This window comes from Camelus dromedarius, chromosome 23, assembly GCF_036321535.1.
Source record: "Camelus dromedarius isolate mCamDro1 chromosome 23, mCamDro1.pat, whole genome shotgun sequence".
In the NCBI taxonomy this organism is placed as follows: Eukaryota; Metazoa; Chordata; class Mammalia; order Artiodactyla; family Camelidae; genus Camelus; species Camelus dromedarius.
This window is the reverse complement of record NC_087458.1, coordinates 10,277,436-10,303,967: the sequence shown is the minus strand read 5'-3', so window position 1 is coordinate 10,303,967 and position 26,532 is coordinate 10,277,436. Positions and strand designations below refer to the sequence as shown.

General features: G+C 40.3%; 1 protein-coding gene across 11 annotated transcripts in view; it reads left to right on the top strand.

The window, feature by feature from the left end:
• Positions 1-26,532, top strand: part of DCAF8 (DDB1 and CUL4 associated factor 8) — a 40,387-nt gene that overhangs the window by 12,523 nt on the left and 1,332 nt on the right. For 8 of the 11 annotated variants that reach the window (XM_031435968.2, XM_031435973.2, XM_031435967.2 and 5 more), the window contains 10 exons: positions 935-1,009; positions 4,043-4,713; positions 5,836-5,976; positions 7,091-7,185; positions 11,347-11,457; positions 20,046-20,118; positions 20,632-20,689; positions 21,202-21,309; positions 22,690-22,820; positions 26,346-26,465. In XM_031435968.2, coding sequence (XP_031291828.1) covers positions 961-1,009; positions 4,043-4,713; positions 5,836-5,976; positions 7,091-7,185; positions 11,347-11,457; positions 20,046-20,118; positions 20,632-20,689; positions 21,202-21,309; positions 22,690-22,820; positions 26,346-26,465 — 1,557 coding nt within the window. In that variant the 5' untranslated portion in view covers positions 935-960. The remainder of the gene's footprint in view (positions 1-934; positions 1,010-4,042; positions 4,714-5,835; positions 5,977-7,090; positions 7,186-11,346; positions 11,458-20,045; positions 20,119-20,631; positions 20,690-21,201; positions 21,310-22,689; positions 22,821-26,345; positions 26,466-26,532) is intronic. The other 3 variants (XM_031435977.2, XM_031435976.2, XM_031435975.2) reach the window with 1 other exon arrangement.

Below are 26,532 nucleotides of genomic sequence, written 5' to 3'. Positions count from 1 at the left end.
ATTCTTTGCTCTTTGGAATTTGCTCGAGGTGGGACTGAGGCCCTGAAAAAATAATGAGTGTATTATAGTGGTACGAAAGTAATAAAGCTAATAAAGTTAGGTACCCTAATTCCTAGTTAGAGCTTTGCCAAAAAGACAGACCTGGCGAAAGTTGGTGGAACTAGGTGAAGTAATGTTGCCATTTTATGAAATAGACTGAGATAATTTAATGGAAATTTTGCCCTTTTCTTCTCCAACTTTGCACTTGGTGACTGACTTAACTAGTTGTAAAAGGGAAGAAAAAAACTTTTTAGGTTCTCTCTTAGGGGTAGGGTGCTCCTGAGTTCTAATTCGACTCTGCTTCTTGTAATCCTTAGTTAACATCTATGCTTGTAAGTTTGAAACTAGGCATCTCAGTGAATATAAAGCTCAAGCTTTTTACCCCAAGAGCTCAGTTTCTTTTGTCTCTGTTGTTTTGTGTGTACAGTGATAGTCAGACCCTCTTCTTCATATTGAAAGACAAGTGTTTCATAGTTTATGGATACATATGACTGATACAACAGAAGATTTTCGTCTAGAGGGCAGTGCTGAAGCTAGCTTTTTGTATTGAATTAAGGTTCTCTGCTTGCTTGCAGTACCTGTCACTTGATACATGCCTCCTGTTCCAGGATTTATTTCAGTTCCCCCTTCCCATCTGAAAAATCACTGCCAGTTACTCAGTGAATAAGGTAAAGAGATGGCAGCTGGCCTCCCAAAGATATGTCCCTTTATGGAATTTAGACATGGAGGTAAAATATCTGGTGTAATTTTCAGCAACTGAGAAGCCCTGTTGAGCACAGACACAAATAATAAAATGACAAAGGCTGTATGTACATTGTTAAATCTCCTTGTGCCCTTTATCATCTTTCCCAGATTGTTTCTTAATTGTTTCATTTTCTTCCTCTCTTAAATCCAGGCTGGCTTCAGTAAACATCATTCAAGATGTCCAGCAAAGGGAGCAGCACAGATGGCAAAACAGACTTAGCTAATGGTAAGGGGCCAAAATGAAGATGAAGCTATTTTTGCTATTGGCTGAGGTTCTCCTCCTCCTTCCCCAGAGAGAGTGGAGACCTGTATTTTAGTGGAGTGAAGGAAATCTTTCCTAAGAGTGAGCCCTTCCTGTGTTGTTTTGAGTATAGGAAACTACACAGGAAACACCTTGGACTGTCTGGTACTTTTTCTCCTTCAACTTTTATCTGATTGTTTTCAGAAGATCAATAATAGGGTTGTGCCTCTCAGAGGTCAAGTGGTTTGTAATTCTGAAAGGTGGTAAGGGTGGACAAAACCTAGGAGAAGCTGTTAATAAAGGAGAAGAAGATCCAGTTGGTGGGACCAAGGGAGCTGTTGGGAAGGCAGCTCCCCAGTTATAAGGGGTCTCTCTTCATGGTATATCACAGTTTGATAAAGATATTAGAAAAGAGGTGAAGTTATAACCAACTGGAATTGGGACGTGTGTTCATTCGTTTTATCTGTTTCTTTCTTTTCTTTCCTTCCTTCCTTCCCTCCCTCCCTGCCAAGTTTTAAATCATTGGATTCAGGGCATATTTGAAGGCAGAGTATCAAGATTCTGATAGAGTATAGCTACTGCTTGAGTTATTCCAAGCCAGCTTCTAAACTAGAGAGAGTTCTTCCAATGGATATAGTTGGGCAGCACAGAGTCCAGCATTCCTCAGCACCCTGTAGGTCAGGATTATAGGCTAAATTCTAGGTAATGTGATTGGTAGAGCAATGAAGTTGAGTAAGGGAAAGGGAGGTTTTCAGTATGCTGTTTTATTGCCCCTTTGTTCTTTTCTTACCACTGCTGTTCATTCATTTTCTGTAAAGGAAAGTGGTTCAGAGTTTTCAGTGGGTTTACTTGAAAGGCACAGGATTCTAGACAGGTTTGAGGTATACAGTTGATTTGGAGTTTGGCCATTGGCTAGATCAGGGATTGGCAAACTATGGCCTGCAGGCCAAATCCACAGTCCTGCAGGCTTCTGTTTTTGTAAAGTTTATTGGAACACAGTCATGCCCCATTTACTTACATAGTGTTTATGGATGCTTTTGTGCTACAGCAGTGGAGTTGAGTAGTTGTGCCAGATATCCATATGGGCCATGAAGCCTAAAATTTTTGCTTTCTGGCCCTTTACAGAAAAAATTTGCCAACCCCTAGCTACATCTTGGTCATTAACTGTTAGGGTTCTCTTGCTGAGCTTGTGATTTGCTCTGGCCCTTATCTTAATGTGGTAAGGCCCCCAAAGTCATCTTAATTTGTTAATCATAATTTTAACAATAAATTCTAGGAGTTTTTGATGTTTTGGTTTTTTCTTTTCCACAGAAGTGATAGGTGTGATTTTATCTCTTCTCACCATGCCCAATCTCAAACTCAGCTTCATTTCAAGAAGCACAATTATTAATCTTTCTCAACATAAACAGCAGTCTCAGCAAATATATTTCCTCGGAGCTAATTCCTGTGCTTTTCCCCTTTTTCTTTCAGTTCCTAGCCCAGTTATTTTCACTCTGTGCTCTTAGTTGAGGTGCTTTTTGAAAAGAGCTATTTGTGTGTTTCCCAACCTTCTGTCACTACTTGAACCAAAGCATGGGTGTTGTTTATCTGTTTTCTGTATTGATTTTTGCGTGAGTTCATTGAAAAGAGGTTCCATTCCTTCAGAGATCTTCAGAAATGACTGTTCTAATCCGGATGACTAAGCAAGAAGATACTCCAGCTTTGAATCCTTAAGCATCAGTGTGGTATTGGAATTAATAGCTTATATCAGCGTCACACATAGCTGTTTTGCCTTCCCTAGTAGCCTTTACTTCAGGCAAGATAAAATTTGTAGTCATCTGAGGAAAGGATGTCACAAGCTGTGTTTAAAATCCTTATTCTCCCCTTCCTTTCTTTACGTCCTGACCTTAGTTAGTAAGTTGTGGTCCTTTTGGCTCTAGAACATTACCAAAGTGCTCACTGAAATATGATTTGGCTGTTTGATAGGAGAATGCGGTATCTAACTGTTGGGGATTATATCACTCAAAATGACCCAGTTATTTTATAACTACCAACATGGGTGACCTCAGATACAGTGAGCTTTTCTTTTCAGGTCCCACTATAGTAGGCTTGCTTTTTATCAGTTCTGTGTATGCTTCCTGATAAAACTATGTCTAAATGAAATTCCTATATCTAAAAATAGTATTAAAATTATTACATTAATGGAGGTAAGTCACAATACATTTATTAGCAAAACTGAGCAAGAACCCACTCAAATGGTCAAAATGTTCACTTGTCCCTTCTACTTCCTTTTAAATTCTTAGTGGATTTTAAAACATTAGGGGAAGAAACTTGAGGATTTAAGAGGTGGGAAGTAGTGGTGCTTTTTTTTTTTTTAATTGAGTTATAGTCAGTTTACAATGTTGTGCACAATTTTTCAGTCATAAGTTAATATACATATATTCATTTTCATATTTTTTCATCGTGAACTACTACAAGATCTTGAATATATTTCCCTGTGCAATACAGTATGAACTTGTTTATCTATTTTATATATACCTGTCAGTATCTATAAATCTCGAACTCCCAGTCTGTCCCTTCCCACCCCCCTCCCTCCGTGGTGCTTTCTTGAAGAGAGAAGTAGTCCAGCTCTTGCTGGGGATGGCTGTTCTTTTTTCTTATATTCAGTTTAATTATGTGCTATAACTAATGGATGCCCGTTCAGCAAAACAGAGCCTAAGGTGGTGGTATCAGGCATACTTTCATAAAATCTGCCAGTGTTTTGCTTTTTGAGAATTTATTATAATATTTGGTTGTTCTGCAGTTCTCATTTATGTGCCCTTCATTTCTTTCTTTATTTGTGGCTTTGGTGTTAATCTTTTCAAGGTTCCCCCAAGAAGGTACTCTTTATAAGCATTTGTAACAAAAACACTCTGACCAAAGTTGGTTTCTGAGTCTTTTGATGTGATGATTTTTTAGATTAAGGAGGGAAATCCTTCTGATCACTATCTTATTTCCTCATTTTTCCTCCTCACCTACCCATTCCTCACTAACATGCAGGAAGCCTGTCCAGCAGTCCAGAGGAGATGTCTGGAGCTGAGGAGGGGAGGGAGACATCCTCAGGCATTGAAGTGGAGGCCTCAGACCTGAGCTTGAGCTTGACCGGGGATGATGGTGGCCCTACCCGCACCAGCACAGAAAGTCGAGGTACAGATACAGAGAGCTCAGGTGAAGACAAGGACTCTGACAGCATGGAGGACACTGGCCATTACTCTATCAATGATGAAAACCAAGTCCATGACCACTTAGAGGAAGAGGAGGAAGAAGAAGAGGAGGAAGAAGAGCATCCTCGGCGCCGTGTAAGGCGCAAGCGGGCCAATCGTGACCAGGACTCATCAGATGATGAGCGGGCCCTGGAGGACTGGGTGTCCTCAGAGACATCAGCCCTTCCTCGACCTCGCTGGCAAGCCCTTCCTGCCCTGCGGGAGCGGGAGCTGGGTTCAAGTGCCCGCTTTGTGTATGAGGCTTGTGGGGCAAGAGTCTTTGTGCAGCGTTTCCGCCTGCAGCATGGGCTTGAAGGCCATACTGGTTGTGTTAATACTCTGCACTTTAACCAGCGCGGCACCTGGCTGGCCAGTGGCAGCGATGACCTGAAAGTGGTGATTTGGGACTGGGTGCGGCGGCAGCCGGTATTGGACTTTGAGAGTGGCCACAAAAGCAATGTCTTCCAGGTGAGGCAAAGGAGCAGGTTGGCAATTGAGAAAATCAGGCATCGGTTTGACAGACCCGAGCTGCTCCCTGGAGTAGGAGGGATAGTGAGTTGTAGTGGGAATTTAGATGTCCGAACTTGGTCCTGTCTTCGCTCCCGTATTGCCTTAGAGGAGTTAAATACTCTGAAAAATCCATGGCAACCTTCTGTTTCCTTGAACACATAGATTGTTGGAAACCTCATTATAGGGAGGGTACTTGGAAATCATCAGGAAGGCAGTAAATGCCCTGGTAGGAGGCATATAGTATAAGAGCAGAGGCTTTTGTGGGGAGAGTATAGTTCAGTGATAGAGTGCACACTTAGTGTACATAAAGTCCTGGGTTCGATCCCCAGTACCTCCTTTAAAAAATACATACATACATAAATCTAATTACCTTCCCCCCAGACAAAACAAACAGTCAGAAAAAGAGCAGAGTCTCTTGAGCTAGACTACTGAGTTTAAATCCTGGCCCATCTTTCTAGCTGTGTGACCTTGGGCAAGTTTATTTAACCTCTGTCTTCAGTTTATTTATCTATAATATAGAGCTAATAACATAGTAGGTTGTGAGAATTAAATAATAGTAGAAGCTAAGCAGTTAGAACCATGCCTGGTACTTAATAAACATTTGATAAATGTTGATTAATACTGTTGTTAATTCTCTGGAGGCTTTACTCACCAGCCCCATCCATCATACAGTACTAGCCGTTTATCCCTAAGCATATTCTCTTTCCTTTCCCAGTACCCCTTCTAGTTTCCTTTTTCTTTGTAGCAAATTTACGTTTACTTCCTGAATCAAGGAAGATGTTCCTCTTTTTTTTAGTTTTTCTTTCCTAGTCCTAGTTCACCTGAGCACTTACCCTATACCGGTTCAACCTTCCAGAATCAACTAAAAGGCTCTCTTACAGCACAGATTTTTCCTCTTCATGTCCTTTATCTCTTGGAAGAAATTAGACTTTAGCCAACTATTTAATAAGAGTAGGAAGTCTTAAGTTTCCAGCTCTTGTGCAGCAAAAGGGGGGTGAATTGGGGGTGTCATCACATTTTTCCCCCTCAAATTCACCTCTTCAATTTCTTTTGTCCCTTTTTGTATTCTTAACATCCCAGGCCAAGTTCCTTCCTAATAGTGGTGATTCCACCCTGGCCATGTGTGCCCGTGATGGGCAGGTGCGGGTAGCAGAGTTGTCTGCTACGCAGTGCTGCAAGAATACAAAGCGTGTGGCTCAGCACAAGGGAGCATCCCACAAAGTAAGTAAGCCCTTGGCCCAAAGGTTGTGCAGTTCAGCTCTGTAGATCTCAGAGGCCCTCCACTATCTCTGACCATTGTGTCCCCTTTGTTGTGGTCACCTGCCTCACTTTATTCAGTCTAATATTTGTAGATAGGATGGGAGAAAAAGCAGCCACCCTAAACTTCTTCAGAAGGCAGGTATTTGAGAGATCTCTCTCAAGTACTTGAGATGCACATGCAGCATTCACCTGATAATACCTAACTCCTGAGCTGAGCCATGGTTGGTTTAGAGATCCTTGAGGTCTCCTGTGCCTTCTAGACCTTTACATTTTACTCTGAATGCATTTAGAATATTTTAACTGCTGCAAGGTGCTGGCTGTTGGCTTCTCATGTGAGAGCTTCAACCTTTCTGCTTACAACTCTGAGCACATACACAGCACTATTTCTGTAAGCCCTATTTAGAGCTGGGAATATAGGCCAAATAATCTTGGTGGCAGCCAGTGAGGAGCCAATCAGAGTAGGCACTGTGTTCTTCCATGCCATAGAAGTAGGTTGGTCCTCTCCTTTTACAAACCCTAAGGAAACGTGTAGGTAAACCTGGAGTGTACTTTTCTCGCACAGATGGCTCAGGAAATACAAAAATTACCGATTTCTTTGGTTCTTAAGACTACCCTCTTGACACAGCATTGTAAAATGACTATAACTCAATAAAAAAAAGTTAAAAAAAAAAGACTACCCTCAACCCACTAGATAATTGATTTTTAGAACTAAGCTGTAGGGAATGAAACTTGGGTGCCATTTCTCTCCCCACCTGAGGGTGTGGAATTGATTTTGAGAATGAGCCCTAATGGCAGTGTTTTCCTTCGGTATCACTGTTCAAGTCCCTTGGGGACTTAGTTGAAATAGCAGATCACTTGTCCTTTTGAATTGCATAGAATAAACAAACTATAAATAATTCACACAGAACAAGAGAGATGGGCTTATTAAATTTCCTGGGATTACAACAAAAAAAGGTAGACATTTCTTTTGCTGAGACATTTTAAATGCAGCCCTTCCTAAAGATAGAGGAATGAGTTAGACAACCTCTAATTTTAACCTTTAGAAACCTTATCATTGCCCTTTTTTCTCCTTCAGTTGGCCCTGGAACCAGACTCTCCCTGTACGTTCCTATCTGCAGGTGAAGACGCAGTTGTCTTCACCATTGACCTCAGACAGGACCGGCCAGCTTCGTAAGTACAGCAATGGTATTTTTATGGAATTGGATCTCTTGGCCTTGAAAATATTCTGTGTGTCCTAGGTAACTCAGCTTTCTCGTCCATGAGAATAGTTTCTTTGTTTTTATGATAAGAAGCACATTAAGGTTTAGGAGAACTCCTTATTTCTTTGTTGTTGTCTGTTTCTCGACAGTAAAATACAGTTCAGTCTATCTTCATTTCTAAAGCAAGGCTCAGTTATCTTAGTATAATTTAAATAACTGGATGATCTTCCACTCTCCATTCATTTGGGCGCCACTCAGCTTCCCCTCAAGAAGCACATTACTAGCCACTTAGAGATATGCTCCAGTGTAGTTTTCAGTTCAGTTACATGTGGAAATGTAAAAATTAAATGTTAAATCTTGAACAAAAATATTGGTAGCTAAGTAGAGCTCTGTTATATCACAGCTCATTTTCACATGAATCTGAGACTCAGGTAAAATACGTCCACTTTCACAGCTGCGTGGTATGGAGAGAGCAAAGCATCTTTGGCTCCAGGAAGACCTAGATCAAATCTCAACTCAGGCACTACTAGTTATGACCTGTGTCACCTTTCTGAACCTCGGTTTCTTCAGCCTCACTATGGCATAATCAATCTTGTTCTCTCTCTTTCTCTGGTGTCTGTGAGGGTTATTGATAAATGTGTTTGATACCCCAGCATAGCGCCTGGCACCATGGAAAGAACTGATTGAATTGTAGCTACAAATTATTTGTTTCCTTTTTTTCATTTTTACTGCTCTTATAAAAAACAAATGTCTTGTTTTAAAAATTCAAATAATAAAGTATATGGACAAAATGGAAATGCTCCCTCGTGTACACCTCCCCTGCCTGCCAGTTTTCTATTTATTGGTAACCACTGTTAAAAAAGACTTGAATATTTTTTCAATCCTTTTTGTATACATTTATGTATCTTAATATATATACACAGTTTTCCACCCAAAATGGGATAATTTGTCTGCATATAAACGTACATATATGTATATTTCTGCAATTTGCTTTTTTTTAATGTTGTAGTATGTTTTGGAGATCTTTCTACGTCAGACCAAAGAGGCCTACCTCACTTTTTTGTAAATAGTTTTTTTTTTATTATTGTATTTAATTATTTCATTTTGGTGGTGAGTTGGGGAGGTAATTAGGTTTATTTTCAGAGGAGGTAATGGGGATTGAACCCAGGACTTTCTACATGCTAAGTCCCCCAAGGCCTGCCTCATTTTTAACCATGACATACATGTCATAGCACTGGTGTACCACAGTGTATTTAACCACTACTTAGTTGATGAATTATCATTATTATATTATTATATCACTTATTGTTAGTCTTAAAAATTACTTTAACAAATCTTGTATGTCAAAATTGAGCAGGGGTACCACTGATTTACACAGCATACAAATAAAGTAGGGACTATAATCTTAAGGCTGATTATTACTAGACTTTTATTTTTAGAGAGAGAAGTATAGAAAAAGTTGTCTAGAATGTGGAAGAATTTAAAATACTGGTTAAAGTATGGAAATGTTTTAGTCTTGCAGAAAGGATAAACTGGTTATATAAACCTTCAAGAGGATGAAGGTTGAGAGATCATGGATTTCTACTGGAAAAGGAACAGGCCTGGGTGACAAGGGATCTGCCTTCTAGTACTAGCCCCCAGTTATCCAGCTTTGAGAAAATCATTTACTCTCTTAAACAGGATGATGTTTGTTATTTACAATTCTAAAGTCCTTGCTTCTGGGATGATAATGAAACATTTAGCAAGTTTTCCAGAGGGGAGTGGAAGGAAAGGCAAAGATGGAAAAAGTGTTAGGAGTTTGTTTGGTATGCTCTGGTAGAGAGTTGTGAAGCAGAATGAGATCTTATCCTGTGGAACAATTTCAAAGGAAAACTACTGTTAAGCCACAAGAAATTGGGAATCTGGTTCAAGTAATGGATAGAGCAAATGACTTTGGTAGAGTATTGAATGTGTAATGAAATCACGTAGGCAGAAAATCTAGATGCAAATAGTAGATGGGCTAGAGGCTAAAAGGGGGAAGGAACATAGGAGAAACTTAGAGTAGGAGGAGGCCCAAATTCTGGGCTGGGAAATAAAGCCTTCAAAAAATTTTTGCTTTAGAGGTTGAATTAGTAGAAGACTGGAATGAGGTGGAAGGACTGAGAAGGTCATGGCCAGAAAATCCAAGCTGTCCTTATGTGTTAAGCTGGTGCCTGAATATCTGTTTATATCAGACACAGTTTTGTGTGAAGTTGACATAGGGAAATTTTTCTTTTGTGTGTATATAATAACTGAGTCTTTAGAAGCTGGTGGTGTTGCCTAACATCATAGGAAAAGAGTTGGATTTAGAGCTATGAATGGGATATTCCTTTTACCAGTGGAAGCTACTTTGAAATTTGGTAAATTTGTTTCATATGGTTTTATCTGCTGCCTTTCTCTGGTGTGAAAACTTTTTTTCCTCTACTGCCATTGTTAATCATTTTTATAGCACTTCTGCATATTCCCCAGAGAGCTCAAGGTACTCTGTGTTTATCCACTGGAAGAGAGAATTGTTTGTTTTAGGTGAATAAACTGAGGCATAGAAGATTGAGCTCTTGGTCAGGATTAGATACAGTGGGATCCAGTACTTCATAATCTAGCCCTCAGTTTTCTTCGTTTTGTTTCTGCATGGTAACCTTTAGGTTTTGTCTGACCCTCTCCTGAAAATCCAAATTGTGGAGGAAATGAGATGATTCTGTGATAAGGAGCAGCATCTGCTCCTATTCCTTTCCCTATCTAAAACCTGATTAGAGCTGCCTCTTCTCAATTGCTAGTTTTGTTCCTGAAACTCTTGATTTGTTTTCTGCCTAGTGTTTTTGAGGGTTGGGTATGTGTATATACATTTTCCCTGAGGACATTTATTTTTAATGACCTCTGTACGTTATTCTTTTAATGGAAGGCTACAGAGATTTTAAAATTAAGTAGAATTTCTCCTATTTGCATAGAGCAATCTAGGATGGAGTGACTTTGACCATACAGAGAGGATGCTGACATCATTTACAAAGAAACTTGTTGTCATAGTTATATTTCCTTCATTTTCTGAAAATACAAGAAATGAGCAAAAGCCTTAGAATTAAAAATGAAAGCTAAAGCCCAGCCCCTTCCCTTCCTGTCTTCCCTTTCCTATAAACTTACTAATCTTTATGATGTCATATTTGACTGGTTAGATACTTAGATCTGGAAAGGGTATTCTTAGAGCCACCCTTAAGGTGGGACAGATTATGGCTATTTGGCCAGAATCTTCTGGCTAAAACTCTGAAATTTTATAGGGTTTCCATGGGGTATTATACCCTCCGAAGATTGACCTTTTTTTGTGGTACAACAGAATAATTTAGAAATGATTTTCCAGTCTTAAGAACAGCTGTCATCATAAGAATCTCTGCTTTTAATTTGCTTCAGATAAAGGAACACTGATACTGTTTTCCTTTGGATTAATTGTTGCTTGTCATTTTTCATGGTGCATTTAAAAATTTTTTTGTTTGTTTGTTTATTGGGGGTGGTAGTTAGGTTTACTTATTTAATTAATTTTTGGAGGAGGTACTGGGGATTGAACCCAGGACCTCATGCATGCTAAGCATGTGCACTACCACTTGAGCTATACCTTCCTCCCCCCTCATGGTGCACTTTTATAGTTGAGTTTTAAGTGACCTTTCTTAAATCTGGGACATAGACACTGACCTAAAGGTCTTTTTTGTCCACTGTTTCTATGATTCGTCCTCCCCTCACTCCCTGCTCCCAGATGACTGGGAAGATGTATGTTTAAGTTAAGGATGGGGAGATGTAGGTAGAATTGCCTCTTAATGATTGGTTATCATCATATTGGACTTCAGCTGAGACTACCTGAGGAGCAATACTTCTGTACAGCTTTAACTTATACTGCTTGAGGAACACCAGAAAATGACTTTTCTGCCAAAGTAGCATTTAGTAAATATATATAGAGATGGGTTTTGTTTTGTTTTCTTGTTTGACTGTACAAACAAAAATCACTTTTTCTTTCCAGTAAGAATCTGTATGGTCTTTTATTAGCCGTGTCTGCATTACTATCTGTTCTCACTTGCCGTGACCATCTGGATCTTATGGAGAATATAACTTTTATACTTTTCTACTCTTGAAGGAAACTGGTGGTGACAAAAGAAAAGGAGAAGAAAGTGGGGCTGTATACAATCTATGTGAATCCTGCCAATACCCACCAGTTTGCAGTGGGTGGACGAGATCAGTTTGTAAGGTGAGTCTGTGGTGGTTTTGTGTCTTTGAGAGTTTGAGACTGTAATGCATTGTGTACTATCAGCTGTCCCATATGGAAAGGGTATGAATTGCTTAAGAATCCATTAACCACTATGTTGAATTTTTTACCATCTTCCAAAGAGTTTAAGCTTCTTCTGATGTTCTGTTTCCTAATGTAACAGTCTTTGAGAGATGGCTTAACATGTTTAGAGGTTATGAAATTTTAAAGAAGTTTGATGAATTGACCAAGGTCTCCACATAGCAGCTAAGGCATAAACCCAGGTTTACTAGCAAGTGCTCTGTTAGTAACTGTCTTCCACCACTTTTCATATATAAGTTGACCTGCACTAGAAATTTTGAATGCTGGTTTCAGATACAGAAATGATTTGACTTGTGAGTACTCAGTGTAAGCAGAGTTTTTGGCTTCTACCACGCTGAACCACTTTTCTTTATCCTTCGTGCTATCTTCGTTACTATGACCATTTCTTAGAACACTGTCTATTGAGGCGTGCTTCCATGTGTACCAGTTAGTTTCCTTCTGGCCCTTTGTCACAAATTGTATTCATTCATATCTATTTGGCCTATTTTAACTGTATTTCTTTGGTTGCCAAAGGATTTTCAGTTTAAAAAGGAGGGAGGGGAGGATCAGTAGAAAAATGAATTAACTATGTTTTCCTGATGGTGGATAAAAAGCATTATCTTCCTTTTTAAATGAGAGCACATTTTTTATAATTGTATTCTGTAATTAATTCTATTAAAAATAGTAAGAATCACAGGGACAGACTAAATTTTTAGAAATATGTGAGAGATGACCTTAAGTTGTTGCAGAATCCTGCCACAAGAGAATTAGGCAACTTTGTTACTCTCTTCTTCCCGTTTCTCTTGCCTTCTAAATTCCTTGCCTCTGTTGACCCATAGCAAATGTATATAGCAGTAGATTTTTTGTTTTTTAAGATAAGAAGCTGTTGATCAAAAAGGGTTGTCGTCAGAACTTTCTGGTGCTACTTCCTCCAAATAGAACATTTACTGAAATTTCTAATTTGGATTTCCTGCTTAGAACTCTGGATTCATTGGAAAGTCTGTGTTTCTAGATAATTCAACCATTAGGACCTTGATGTTTGGAGGAGAACGGAGACATTGGCTGTGTTGAGTTGAGAACTGCAGTTGATAATGTCTTTATCCAAAGCTGATACTTTCTTAGGGTTAGCGTGGGGCTAGAAATTAGTTCCAGCATTTCAGCAAAAGGAGAAATACTCAGGTTTATCTCTTATAAGCCTCAATGTCCTCTATCCTTTTGTACACCCCAAATTCTCAGCAGATAATAGGCTATTTACTTGACAAGAGCACGTGTAGATTTTGAAGTATTCTGATCCCGTAAGAGGAGGTAGCCCTTCCAGCACTCCAGCTCCTCTCTGATCATCCTCAGTTTCTCATCTCTTCAGTTTAGCCAGTTGAATATTGTGGAATTCCCACTTTCTGATTTTTTTCTTTGAAAGAACTGTAGGCTCACCTTCCAGAAATTGCAAAATATTTTTGCTGAATATTTTATAATACCATTAGCTTTCATGCCTAGTCTGAAAGAATTCCTTTAAGGGAATACAGAGAAATAACTTACTCATCCCCAAGGCCTTTGCATCATAAATACTGAATTTTAGTTTAGGACTGTGAAGAAGCCTTAGAGAGTCATGCTTTTTGGCCTATGACCAAAAAAAGGAGGGGTTGGCAGGGAGAAAGAAAAAACGTAGGCAAGTGGAGAGTGATGTAGATATATGAAATCCTGCTTGAGTTGGTTTAAGAATTTACAAGAGTGAAGAAAAGGAGAATGTATTAGATGAATGAATCCTGTGGTGATAGATTTGGTAGTGTGATGGGTTGAAATGTAAATTTATTGCTAAAAGAGGGTCGGGGGGAGGGTATTGCTCAGTGGCAGAGTGCATGCTTACCGTGTACAAGATCCTGGGTTCAATCCCCAGTACCTCCATTAAAAAAATAAATAACCCTAATTACCTATCCCTCCAAAACAGAAAGAAAGAAAAAGAAAGAAAGAAAGAAAGAAAGAAAGAAAGAAAGAAAGAAAGAAAGAAAGAAAGGGTGGATGAATGGTTTATAAAACACAGTTAATAAAAATAATAATAGTAATTAAAAAAAACCAGTTAATAAATAGTCCCTTTGCTCCCCATCTCTGTCAGCAACACTGAGAAATCACTAGATTAAGGGCAGGATGGGGCAAAGAGGAGGTGAGTAGAGGAGATGCTTAAGGTAACAAGTTAGTGAGCACTTGAAACAGTGCTGAAACTATTCTTTATTTGATTTAAAATATCAAGGGCATAGGAAGACTCAGTATTGTGGAGTTGTCAGTTCTTCCCAACTTGATCTATTGATTTCCAGTCCCAACAAAATCCCAATTTGATTTCAGTCACAAAATCCCAGCTCTTTTTATTTTATGGATATTGACAAACTGAGTCTAAAGTTTCTGTGGAGAGACAAAAGATCCAGAATAGCCACACATTACTGAAGGAGAAGAACATAGTTGGAGGATTGACACTACCCAACTTCAAGACTTACTATAAAGCTGCAATAATTCAGACAGCATTGTATTGATGAAATAGACAAATAGATCAGTGGAACAGATTAGAGAGCTCAGAAATAGACCCCCATAAATACAGTCATCTTTGACAAGGAAGCAAAAGCAAAATTTGGAGAAAAGATAGTCTTTCAGTGTATGTTGCTGAAACCAGACATCCACATGTAAAAAAAAAGAAATCTGAACATAGACCTTATACCCTTCACAAAAATTCACTCAAAGTGGATTATGGAGCAGGGAAGGTATACCACTCAGTGGTAGAGTATATGCTTAATATGCACAAGGTCCTGGGTTTAAACCCCAGTACCTCCATTAAAAAAAATTTAAAAAAAATCATAGACCTGAAAGTAAAATCCAAAACTATAAAGCTCCTGGAAGATAACATTGGAGAAAACCTAGAGGACCTTGGGTATGGTGACACCTGTCTAGATAAAACATCAAAGACATGATCCATGAAAGAAATAATTGTTAACTTAGACTTCCTTAAAATTGAAAACTTCGGCTCTGTGAAAGACAGTATCTTTCAAGAGAATTAGAAGCCAAGCCACAGACTGGGAGAAAATACTTGCAAAAGACACATCCGATGAAGGACAATTATCCAAAATAAAGAAGTCTTAAAACTCAACAAGAAGATAACAACCCAATTAAAAAATGGGCCAAAGACATTAATAGACACCTCACTGAAGAAGATACACAGATGGCAAGTGTATGAAACGATGATCCACATCATATGTCATCAGGAAAGTGCATATTAAAGCACCAGTGAGGTACTACTGCACACCTATTAGAATGGCTGAAATCCTAATGCTGACAACACCAGATGCTGGTGAGTACTGTGGAGCGACAGGAAGGAACGCTCATACATTGCTAGTGGGAATGCAAAATGAAGCAGCCATTTTAGAAAACAGTTTGGCAGTTTCTCCAAAACGAAACATACTGGTACCATACGATCCAGTAGTCAGGCTCTTTGGGATTTACCCAAAGGAGTTGAAAACTCATTTCCACACAGAAACCTGTACATGGGTGTTTATAGCAGCTTTGTTCATAATTTCCAAAAGTTGGAAGCAATCAAGGTGTCCTTCATTAGGTAGATGGATAAATAAACTGTAGTACATCCAGACAACGGAATATTATTCAGCACTAAAAAGAGGTGAGCTATCAAATCATGAAAAGACATGAAGGGATTTTAAATGCAAAGTACTAAGTGAAAAAAAGCCAATCTGAGAAGGCCACATACTGTATGATTGCAACAATATGACATTCTAGAAAAGGCAAAACTATGGAAACAAACAAAAAAAACCAGTGGTAGTTAGGGTTGTGATGGGGCAAGAGAGATGAACAGGCTTTTAGGGCAGTGAAAATACTCTATGATATTATTGATGGGTATTATCATACATTTTTCCAAACCCGTAGAATGTTCAAGTGTGAACCTTCAGGTAAACTATAGACTTTGGGTGATTATATGTCATTGTAGGTTCATCCTTGGTTTAAAAAAAACTACCATTTTCATGAGTGATTTTGATAATGGGGGAGGCTGTGCATGTGTAGGGTTGGGGTATATGGAAAACCTCTGTAGTGCCCTTTCAATTTTGTTGTAAACCTAAAACTGCTTTGAAAAACGAAATCTTAAAAATAAAAAAAAAATTTTTTTTTTAATGTCAGGGTCCTGTCCTATGCTCAGAAAATAGGGGAAATCTTCTGTATTTATCTGTGTATCACTACTTTCTAGGACAGGGGTTGGCAGTCTACACTGTTTTTGTGAATAAAGTTTTATTGGAACATAGCCATGGCCATTTGTTTACATATATCCATGGCTGCTTTCATGGTCCTCGGGCAGAGTTCAGAAATTGTGACAGAGACTAGATGGCCTACCAACTTAAAGTATTTACTGTCTTGCCATTTATGAAAAAGTTTGCCAACCCCTAGTCTCAAGGATCATATCTAGAATTTAGTAGGTTCTTAATAAATACTTACGGAAGAAAGGAATGATGACATGTAAATGGCCAATAGGCACATGAAAAAAATGTTCAATATTGCTGATTATCAAAGAACTACAAATCAAAACTACAACGAGGTATCACCTCACACCTATCAGAATGACCATCATTAAAAAGTCCACAAATGATAAAGGCTGGAGAGGATGTGGAGAAAAGGGAACCTTCCTACATTGCTGTTGGGAATGTAGTTTGGTGCAGTCATTATGGAAAACAGTATGAAGATTCCTTAAAAAAATGAAAATAGACTTACTTGGTGATTCAGCAATCCCACTCATGGGCTTATATTTAGAGGAAACTAATTTGAAAAGATGCATGCACCCCAGTGTTCAAAGCAGCACTGTTTACAATAGCCAAGACATGGAAGCAACTTAAATGTCCATCAAGAAATGACTGGATAAAGAAGATGTGGTATGTATGTATGTATGTGTTTATATATATATATACACACACACAAGTGCACATGCACACACTGAATTACTACTCAGCCATAAAAAAGAATAAAATAATGCCATTTGCAGCAACATGGATGGACCTGGAGATCGTCATACTAAGTGAAGTAAGCCAGAAAGAGAAAGAAAAATACCATATGGTATCACTTATATGTGGGATCTTTAAAAAAAAAAAAAAAGACACAAATGAGCTTATTTACAAAACAGACTCACAGAAATGGAAGACAAATTTACGGTTACCAGCAGAGAAAGTGGGTGAGGAGGGATAAATTGGGAGTTCAGAATTTGCAGATACTGATTTCTGTGTATAGAACAGGTAAACAACAGTGTTTTACCATATAGTACAAGGAACTATATTCAATACTTTGTAATGGCCTATAATGAAAAAGAATATGAAAAGAAATACATGTATATAAGTGAATCACTATGCTATACACCAGAAATTAACACAACATTGTAAATCAACTATACTTCAGTTTTAAAATTATGGAAGAAAGGGGTAGGTGGATAAGGAGTTTTTCATAAAGAAGAGGGACAAAGAGCACTAGATACTGCAGAACACAGAATGGTCCATATACCAAAATACTGAATATTTAAATATTTTTTACTAATTTGATGACTTACGAAGATAATGATGACTTAGTGAATTTGAGAGCTATTGATTTAGACTTAGGAGGAAAACATCTGATTGTCAGATGCTGTATTTGCCGAAGAGTAGTAATGGGTAGTGCAGCAGTCTCTTAACTAGTCTTTTTTCATTGGTTCATTTAACGAACATTTCCTGGATATTCTCGTTATGTAGGATATTAATGGATTATGGAGAATACAGACATATATATTGATTCATTCATTTATTCATTCAGCATTTACTGAGCACTTGCTATGTGCTAGATACACACTTGACATAGTTTTCTGCCTACAGAGATCATTCTAGAGTAACAGATATATAAGAATTAAAAATATTAAGTAACTTACCCAGTATTACTCATCTAGTAAGTAGCAGAGTTAGTATTTGAACTCAGTTCAGACTGCTTAAATATGGTGGAAACCATTTCACTATGCTACTCTTTCTCACAGAGGAAATATTAAAGACAAATAGGAAGTTAGTATTTCAGGTAGAGTATGTGTAGACTTAGAATAACAAGATGTGACATGGTATGTTCAAGGCAGCTTAGCTTTTTGTTTTGTTTTTGGTTTTTTGTATAATGTATAGGATATTTGAAAAGTGGACTTTATTTAGTAGATGTGGTATATTTATACAATGGAATACTACTCAGCCATAAAAACCGACAACATAATGCCATTTGCAGCAACATGGATGCTCCTGGAGAATGTCATTCTAAGTGAAGTAAGCCAGAAAGAGAAAGAAAAATACCATATGAGATCACTCATATGTGGAATCTAAAAAACAAAAACAAACAAACAAAAACAAAGCGTAAATAAAGGACAGAAATAGACTCACAGGCAGAGAATACAGACTTGTGGTTAACGGGGGTGGAGGGTGGGAAGGGATAGACTGGGATTTCAAAATTGTAGAATAGACTACACTGTATAGCACAGGGAAATATACACAAAATGTTATGATAACTCACAGAGAAAAAAATGTGACAATGAGTGTGTATATGTCCATGAATAACTGAAAAATTGTGCTGAACACTGGAATTTGACACAACATTGTAAAATGATTATAAATCAATAAAAAATGTTAAAAAAAAAAAAAGAAAAGTGGACTTTATTTAGTAGAAAGTACAAAATCACTGAAGAGATTTAAGCAGGGAATTTACATAGAACTCTTCATTTTAGACATAATTCTAATGACAATATGAACAAAGAAATCAGTTAGAAGATTACTACAAATAATCTAGGCAAAAAATGACAAAATGACTAAGGGTGGAGAAAGCAGATATAGTCAAGAAATACACCCAGGGAGTCAGATTGACAGGAAAGAAACTAGATGTACATGAGAGAGAGGACCTGATTTCTGGTTTTACCACTTGAATTTAGGATAGTGCCATTTACAGAGATTAGGGGGGAAAGGTCGATTTAGGATGATTTTAGTTGAAGAAGGAGAATGATTTTACTTTGCAGCATTCCATTACAACATTCAGTTGGCATGTAGATATAAGTCTGGAACTAAGAACGAGTGTGGGCTGGAGACACAGATTTTTTTTTTAGAGCTGTATATCTGCATATAGGTGGTAGTTAAAGTGTTGATAATGGAATTTGATCATGAAAGAAAGTATAGAGCAGAAGTTTTCCTCCCTTTTGAGTCTCTGGCCTCTTTGAGAATATAGGGAGAAATTATGATCCCTTCTCCCTGGAAAAATACATGTACATAAGCACAGCTTCTGGGTGCTCATATATTTGAAGTTAAAATTTCCTTGTATAGAATCAGAGGAGAACTTCAAACCAGACCTTCAAGGAGCATCAGCATTTAAGGGATGGACAAAGAAAGACAAGCCCATGAACAACATTAAGGATTGTTTGGACATCAAGGAAAGAATGTGTTTCAGGGAAGGAGTAATGAACAATGTTGGGATGAGAGAAAAGCCTAAAAAATATCTAGTTGTCATTGGCAGTTAGGTTACTGATGACTTTAGCCAAAGAAGTTTCAGTAGTGGGTTGAAGGCCACAGCTGGATTGGAATGGATCAAGAAGTGAATAGGAAATGAGGGAGTGAAAGTATTGAATACAGACTGCTCTTTTCAGTAGTTCGACTGCAAGGAGAAGGACAGAAAAAGCAGGCGTAGGAGAGGTCATTGGAAGGATTTTTAGAAAATGGGCAGACAGTGGTGAGGAAGAGGTTGAGAAATGATGAACTTATCGATCAAACAAGGTCTTTGGAGGGAGGGATCAGATTAAGAGCAGCTGTGGAGAGGTGAAGCTCTGAGACTGAAGGAGGCTGATGGGCAAGGACAGGGACTGGGACTGTCTTGTTCCTCACTGTATTTCCAGCACCTGACATAGCACTTAGCATCTAATATATGTGTCATAATTAGTTGAATGAATGATTAAAACTTGGCTTGGAGAGGTGAGGGATGGTGAAGGTAGTTTGATGCTTGATGGGCATGAAGGAAGGAGAGAGGGAATCTTGTGGAGATACAGGTGGTAGTTTGTAATAGTTCTTGTGGGGAGAACTAGCCAAATAAATTTCGAGAAGGTGTTGAAGACCCACTGACTTACACAAAGCATGTCTCTGCCCATGAGTAATAAGCCCTATTGGGGAGGCAGTGTATACACAAAAAGCTCTAAAATAATGTTATTTCAGTGCAAATAAGCAGTTAAGTGATATAAAAGCTGAGAAGAGAGAGAAGCCACTTCAAACTAATAAAATTTAGGATTACTTCTTGAAATAGGAAGTACTTGGATAAGTTTTGGTTTGGAAAGGGAGTGGAAGAAGAGGATTTTCAAGGAAGAACACGAACCAGAAGCCTGGTTGGGGAATGTTCTTTAACTGTCTTGTTATCCAGCTGACTGCTGTTGCTACTACTACATCGAACTGTAACTCTTCAAGGGATGTTCGTGAGTTTTGATGTTTTCATTGCTTCTTCCACTGTAGGATTTATGACCAGAGGAAAATTGATGAGAATGAAAACAATGGAGTACTCAAGAAATTCTGTCCTCATCACCTGGTAAGATTCATGAAGGGCCAGTGGTTCCAGGCTTCCCTGACCCAACCCCAAGCCTGCCCCAAACTTGTTGGTATGGTGGGAAGAGCTTGGACTTTGGAGTCAGACACCTGGATTTGAATCCTGGCTGTCGCTTACCAGCTTTGTGATCTTGGGTAGTCACTTTACCTCTGTTAGTCTCAGTTTTTTAATCCACAAAATAGCAAATGACTGCCTTGTACCATGATGGTAAGGCCTGATGCGATAATGTGTATGTGAAATGGCTAGCACACAGAAGACAACCAACAGAAAGCCCTCTTCCCCACAAGGTAGTCAAGTTTCATCAGTTGTACTCCTGTCCCTGTCTGTCTCTGTGTGTGTGTGTGTCTTTCTCTCTCTCTCTCTTTCTCTGTCCCTGAATCTCTCTCTCTATCTTTGGGAGAAGATATAGGGGAGTTTGAAGGAAAACCTATTTCCTGAAGGTGGTATAACAAATGGGGGGGTGGGGCATCAGTCAGTATCTGCTCCTTATTGCAGGTGAACAGTGAGTCCAAAGCAAACATCACCTGTCTTGTGTACAGCCACGACGGCACAGGTACGTGAGCAGGGCCCAGCTCCTAGGCTGGCATGCCCCCTCTGTCTAGGGAGCTGCTGAGCCAGTGAGGCATGTGCCCTCCAGTGCTCACCACTGTGCTATGGCTCCAAGTGGAGCAGCTGGGGAGTAGTTGCTGATGGTGAGCGCACAGTGGGAGGATGCAGCAGATGACCCTTGGAGATGCCAGGCACCTGCAGAATGCTGCAGATGATATTTGGCAGGGCCTGTCCAAAAGCCCGGGCTACTTGCCTTAGCAGGTTCTTACGCCTGTGACTCATTTGTGAATTAATGGGTATGATCTTCCTGAGCATTCTGCTACCCCTCGGTTGGCAGCATGTTCCTAGTCTACCCTAGACACCTGAATTGCCATCTGTTCCAACTGAGTAAGATGGGTGCTCTACCTGGGTGTTAGGAGGGGGCACTACTGGCAAGAAGCCCCACCCCAACCCCCAACTCCTGGTCCTAGCCTTTTTCAGCCTTTGCCTTCACTGCTGTGTGCTTGTTCTTGGCAGAGCTCTTGGCCAGTTACAATGATGAAGACATTTACCTCTTCAACTCCTCTCACAGTGATGGGGCCCAGTATATTAAGAGATACAAGGGCCACAGAAATAACGCCACAGGTGAGGCTGTCTTTCTAGGTTTCTGTAGCCCAAGTCTGTTGGAGAACCAGAGTATGTCATTCAGGTTGTATAAATAAGAACTACCTAAAGGAGTAGGCTGCCTATCACAAAGGGCAGCGAGGAGGGTATCCTTCATTGGGCTGGAGTTTTCATGGGCCTTCCTGTGCTAGTGGAGAGAGGGCTCAGGAGCATCTCTCACCACTACACTGAGGTTACTTGGTTTGGGCTTAGGAAGATTAGACTGACTATATTTTTATGATTTCAGGTAGCTTCAGGATTAAGAGATTTATTAGGGAGTCTGTGAAAGCCGTCCTTAGTTAGTGGTACTGAATTGCCTAAAATAGAGGGTGAGCTTGTACTTGTAGGGGAGGAGCAAAAAATGATTCTTTTGAATGAGGCAGAGGAATGGTGATAGCACCTCGCCCAAGTTTGCAATGAAGGTTGGCTTTTTTTGTTGTCTGCAGTTCCCAGACTTTGCTGCACGATGAAATCATTTGGCAGTCTTTTAAAACTGCTGAAGCCTGGCTTCCATACCTATGCATTCTGACTTAATTGGTATGGGTCACAACTTGATTAGGATTTTTTTAAAGCTTCTTATGTGATTCTGATGTACAGAAAAGTTGGGGAATCACTACTTTTTGTTATCGTTACCACTCCTAACAGCTGTGTGTCATGATGTTGCCTGGGAGAGAGCAGTTAGTTTTCCTTTTTCCCTTGAGCTGGTGAGAAGAGAGGGAGAAAACCTGTGCTTGGATCTTAGTCCATGGGCATAGAGAAGAAAGCATTCCAGTCTCATGACTGGTATGGAACTGGACATAGTAGCTGGGACTCCTGGCTTCTCTCACTGATTTCAGAGGCTGGAGGCTCTGATGATGTTCGGAGCGTTGGGTAGCAAGCACAGTTCACATGCCTCCTGTAGGCAATTGTGGCGTATACCTCCATCAGTCTCAGGTCACCAGATGGCCCAGGAAGCACTGACAAGATACCAACGAGTCACAGATACCAAGGACAGTCCTAGGGCATGTGCTGCCTAGGAGTGGGCAGAGCTGGGGCCACTCAGGTTGGGACAGGAAAGGCTTTAGGCCTGTGGTTGCTCCGTAGGGCCTAGGCTAATGAGACTGAGGCTGTTGCTAAGGGACTGCAAACTGTTCAGCTCAGCTCATTTTCTTTGGGAGAATATGAATAGTCTCTGGGACGGTGTGATTTTTGTTCTGTCATACGTGCATAAATCCCTTGATTTGTTTTGTGAAAGTGAAAGGAATTCTTTGGCTCTTAGATGGTTTAGAGTTTGTGAGTAACTGAATTTCCTGTGAGGTAAATATATATATATAGGCCTGATGCCAACTCTCATGTGGTTTATTCCCTCATTTATCATTTCAGTAAAAGGCGTCAATTTCTATGGCCCCAAGAGTGAATTTGTGGTGAGCGGTAGTGACTGCGGGCACATCTTCCTCTGGGAGAAATCATCCTGCCAGATCATTCAGTTTATGGAGGGGGACAAGGGAGGCGTGGTGAGTATGGCGTGCTGGGCTGACTGACTCCCCACTCCCTCCAGTCTTTAAGGTAGGTTTTAGCAAGGCCACTGAATTCTCACTCTGACAGCATAATACCATGTCTTAGAGGTCTAGCCAGCTAAATAAAAAGGCAGTATATAGTCTGGTGTGCTGAGCTTTTAATGGAATGTTATCTTCTCTTTCCTGTGTTCTGCCCCTCTATGGCACAGTTTATTAAGAGACAGGGATCTTAGGGAAGAACCTCTGGCCTGAGTGAGGTATCTCTAGGCATGGACCTTTTCCAAAACAAAAGCATTGGAGGCACACCATCCTACACAAATGTAGTAAGTAGCTAAGCAGTGATGTTGATTAGATCCTGGATCAGTGAATACAAGCTGGAAGGAGTATTTTTTTGACAATTGGGAAAATCAGAATATGGTCTGTACGTTGATACAAACATACGTAATATATATGTATATATTTGGAGAGAGGAAATATTCCCCCCCCCCTTTTTTTTTTAAAAGAAATGTGGAATACAGCCCATGATCGTATCACAGTCTGCCTGTCCTTGAAGTTCTAAAGACAACCTCCATAGAGATAGGGCAGAAAGGAAGCCTGAGGATTCTGAGTTGAGGCGTGAAGAGTGGTCAGCAAGATGTCTCTAACTAACCATACTTTTTTTTTCTTTTTTGAGACCTAGAGTCAGGAAGGATTCAGTAGCTTACTATTGTAATGTTTTTGGACTGCAGAAGATAAGAAAGAGGCAGTTTGGGCCACTACATTGTACTGACTACCCAAGAAAGTCTGGTTAAGAGCCTCTGAGGAATGGCTGAAATGCTTGGTCTTTCTTCCTTTTCGTTCCTCTAGGCTGTGGGAAGCTCCAAGGACTCAGCCATTTCTTGATGAGTTTTACCCAGAGTGGTGGTAGAATTTAGAACGGTTCATTGCAATCAGTATCCCATTTCTTGTGTGTTTCTTGCCCTAGCATGAGGCTATTTCAGATTTTCATTTTGTTTTCCCTAAATTTGGGGGAAATGAGACCAGTATAGATCCAAGGCTTCTATGGCTTGAATATAAGTAGAGAAGAGTATAGAACTTGAAGGTGTGTCTTACTGTTGCCTGCTTTGCTTCCTACTCTTCATAGGTCCCCTTCTATCCATCTGCAGTGAACAAATCCAAAACACTGGAGTCTTAATGAGAATTCTGCAGTAAGCATGTAGTCATAAGAAAGTCAAAAGGTGCCAGTGAGTTTTTTCTTGATCATAAACTATTGTCTTGCATTCTGTTACGGAGAGATGCATGGCCGAATGCCCTCCCCTAGGCCAGCACTTGTCCATTCTCCAAAATCACTCTACAGGCCAGTCTCTTTTCAGCTCAGCCAGTATCAGGATTTGATGGTTAATCCAGGTGCTGAGGTGGGGAGGGTATCTGCTTGGGATGGTTGGGCCTTAGGCCTAAGTTTTAGTGGTCATAAAAGTGAGGTACTAGAACAAGAGGTATAAAGACTGAAGCCTGCAGCAAGACTCCTGGCATGCTCTTGCCTCTGTGTAAGCTGAATTATCTGTGTGGTTCTCACTTGGCTCCTAGTTTTTTGGTCCTAACCTCCCAGCAGTGGGGTCACCAGGCACCAACATCAGTGCAGTCTCATAGCAGTTCTATATTGTAAAGTAAACGTTAGACCCAGAAGGGATCTTTGAAACTGTTGTCCGCCTTGCCCAGGTGTCTTGATTCTGTTTTTGGCTCAAACTCTAGTCCTTTCTTTGTCTCTGTTCAAGGACAAAGTGGGGCATGATGTCTAAGGGCGATCTTTAGTCTCTTAAAAGCACTTCACTGCTTTATCCCATCACCTGCATCCCCCAGCCCAGTCATCTAAAGCCAGAGCTCTTTTCTCTGCTCAAGCATTATTGACAGGATGAGTCCTGGCATTCAGACAGGTTGGGTGAAGTGACCAGGTAGCCTAGTACAGAAGTTCACTATTGGGTCCCCCTATAGGCTCCAGCTCAGGTATTGTGTGTAACTTATTCTTTTGCCATTGGCTTTGTCCTTAGTCTTAAGTTCCAAGGAGTTTCTCTCCTGTGCTTTTTATTTTACTGACATGTCAAGCACAGCTTGATCAGAGTAGAAGAGTAGCAGGGGCTTATCTGGAGATGGATGAATGAATTCAGGTTTGTATTTGTGAGTAGTTACGTATCTTTTGATATTTCCTGTCAGAGGAGTTTTTCTTTCTAGTGCCTCCTCGTGCTCCAGATTTTGGAACCTCTTCCACACTGCCTAAAAGAGCCCAAATAAAAACTTTTCCGGTGTGTGGAGTGAAAGAAGAAAGAAGGGAAATGTGGTTTCTACTTTACTCTTAGACTCAGACTTAGCTTCAGTGTTTTCTGAGAATTTATTTGTAAAATGGAAGTCAAAGAAGATTGGAAGTCTGTATGTCATTTTTAATTTTCATGCTGATCCTGGCTTTCCATCAGCTGCTCCCTACATACGCAGGCGAGGCAGAGAAGGTTGGTCCTGGGAGAACTGAAAAAGGCTTTTTTCTAGGGCTTCTCTTGGACTGTAAGGCAGCTGCAAGATGGGGTAGGGTGAGGTGAGATGAGGAGTGGCTAGGGCCACACCTTTGTCCTTATGGGTGCTTTTCTTATCTATTCCTCATCTGACTGAAAGCCCAGAAATGCTTTAGCAGCTGGATCTGGGACCAGCTCTTCCCTTCTGGTGGGGATGGTAGCTGCCCTGCCGTACGAGGAAGGGTGATGTTTCCAAGTTAGACAGCAGGGGGCATGGGTACCTTTGGACAGAGGGAAGCTGCCTAAGCCAGAAGGCCTTCCCCCAGCTACTGTAGTTCATTTCTCCTGCTCAGTGCGTAGCCTCAGAGGGTGGCTGAGCTTGAGGCAGTAGGCACCCCAGGAGACTGCCCTGCTATGCTGTGATGTCCTGTACTGAGCCTGTTACGCTTTCACGGCAGGCAGCAGGATGCTGCCCCCTGGGATATGCAGGGTTCTTGAGTAGACATGTGTCTCTGCTCCCTACCAGTGCCTTCTTCCAGTTCTGGTGAGCTGGTGAGCCATGCCAAGTGAATGTACTTGTTCTCTGACTCTCCTCTGGGGGCTCAGCAGCAGCTGCTGCTTTCTTCATTTTAAAAAATTTATTTGCCACTTGGTGAAAGTCACTGGGATGTTTTTTTCCAGCCTTGGGCAAGTTGGAGCTGTGGAATCTGGAGAGAATGAGGTCATCTGGAGCTCATTGCCTTTTTGTAAAGCCAGCAATATGCTTGGCCAGTCACCCGCCTACCCCTAGAGCTATGTCTGGGGATGAGGCCACCCTACCTAAATGTAGGAAATGAGAGAAAGGCCTGCTCTTACATCCAGTCTGTGTCCAGTGTTTCTTTCACCCCAAGGGCCCTTTGGCTTAAGCTTATGATGGGTGAGCCTGCCTTCCCAGCAACTGCCTCAGCCCTGATTAAGGACAGTTGTTTGGTTCAAGGTGAGTAGTTTTTAAGTCCTGTTCTCACATACCCCTGAGCCTGTGTTTTCCTTTCCTCCCGACCAGGTAAACTGTCTTGAGCCCCACCCTCACCTGCCTGTACTGGCAACCAGTGGCCTAGACCATGATGTCAAGATCTGGGCACCCACAGCTGAAACTTCCACTGAGCTTACAGGGTTAAAGGATGTAAGTTTCTGACCATAGAGTTCTTCTTCCTACTTATCCACATACCGTTAGGAGTTTTCATTGTCAT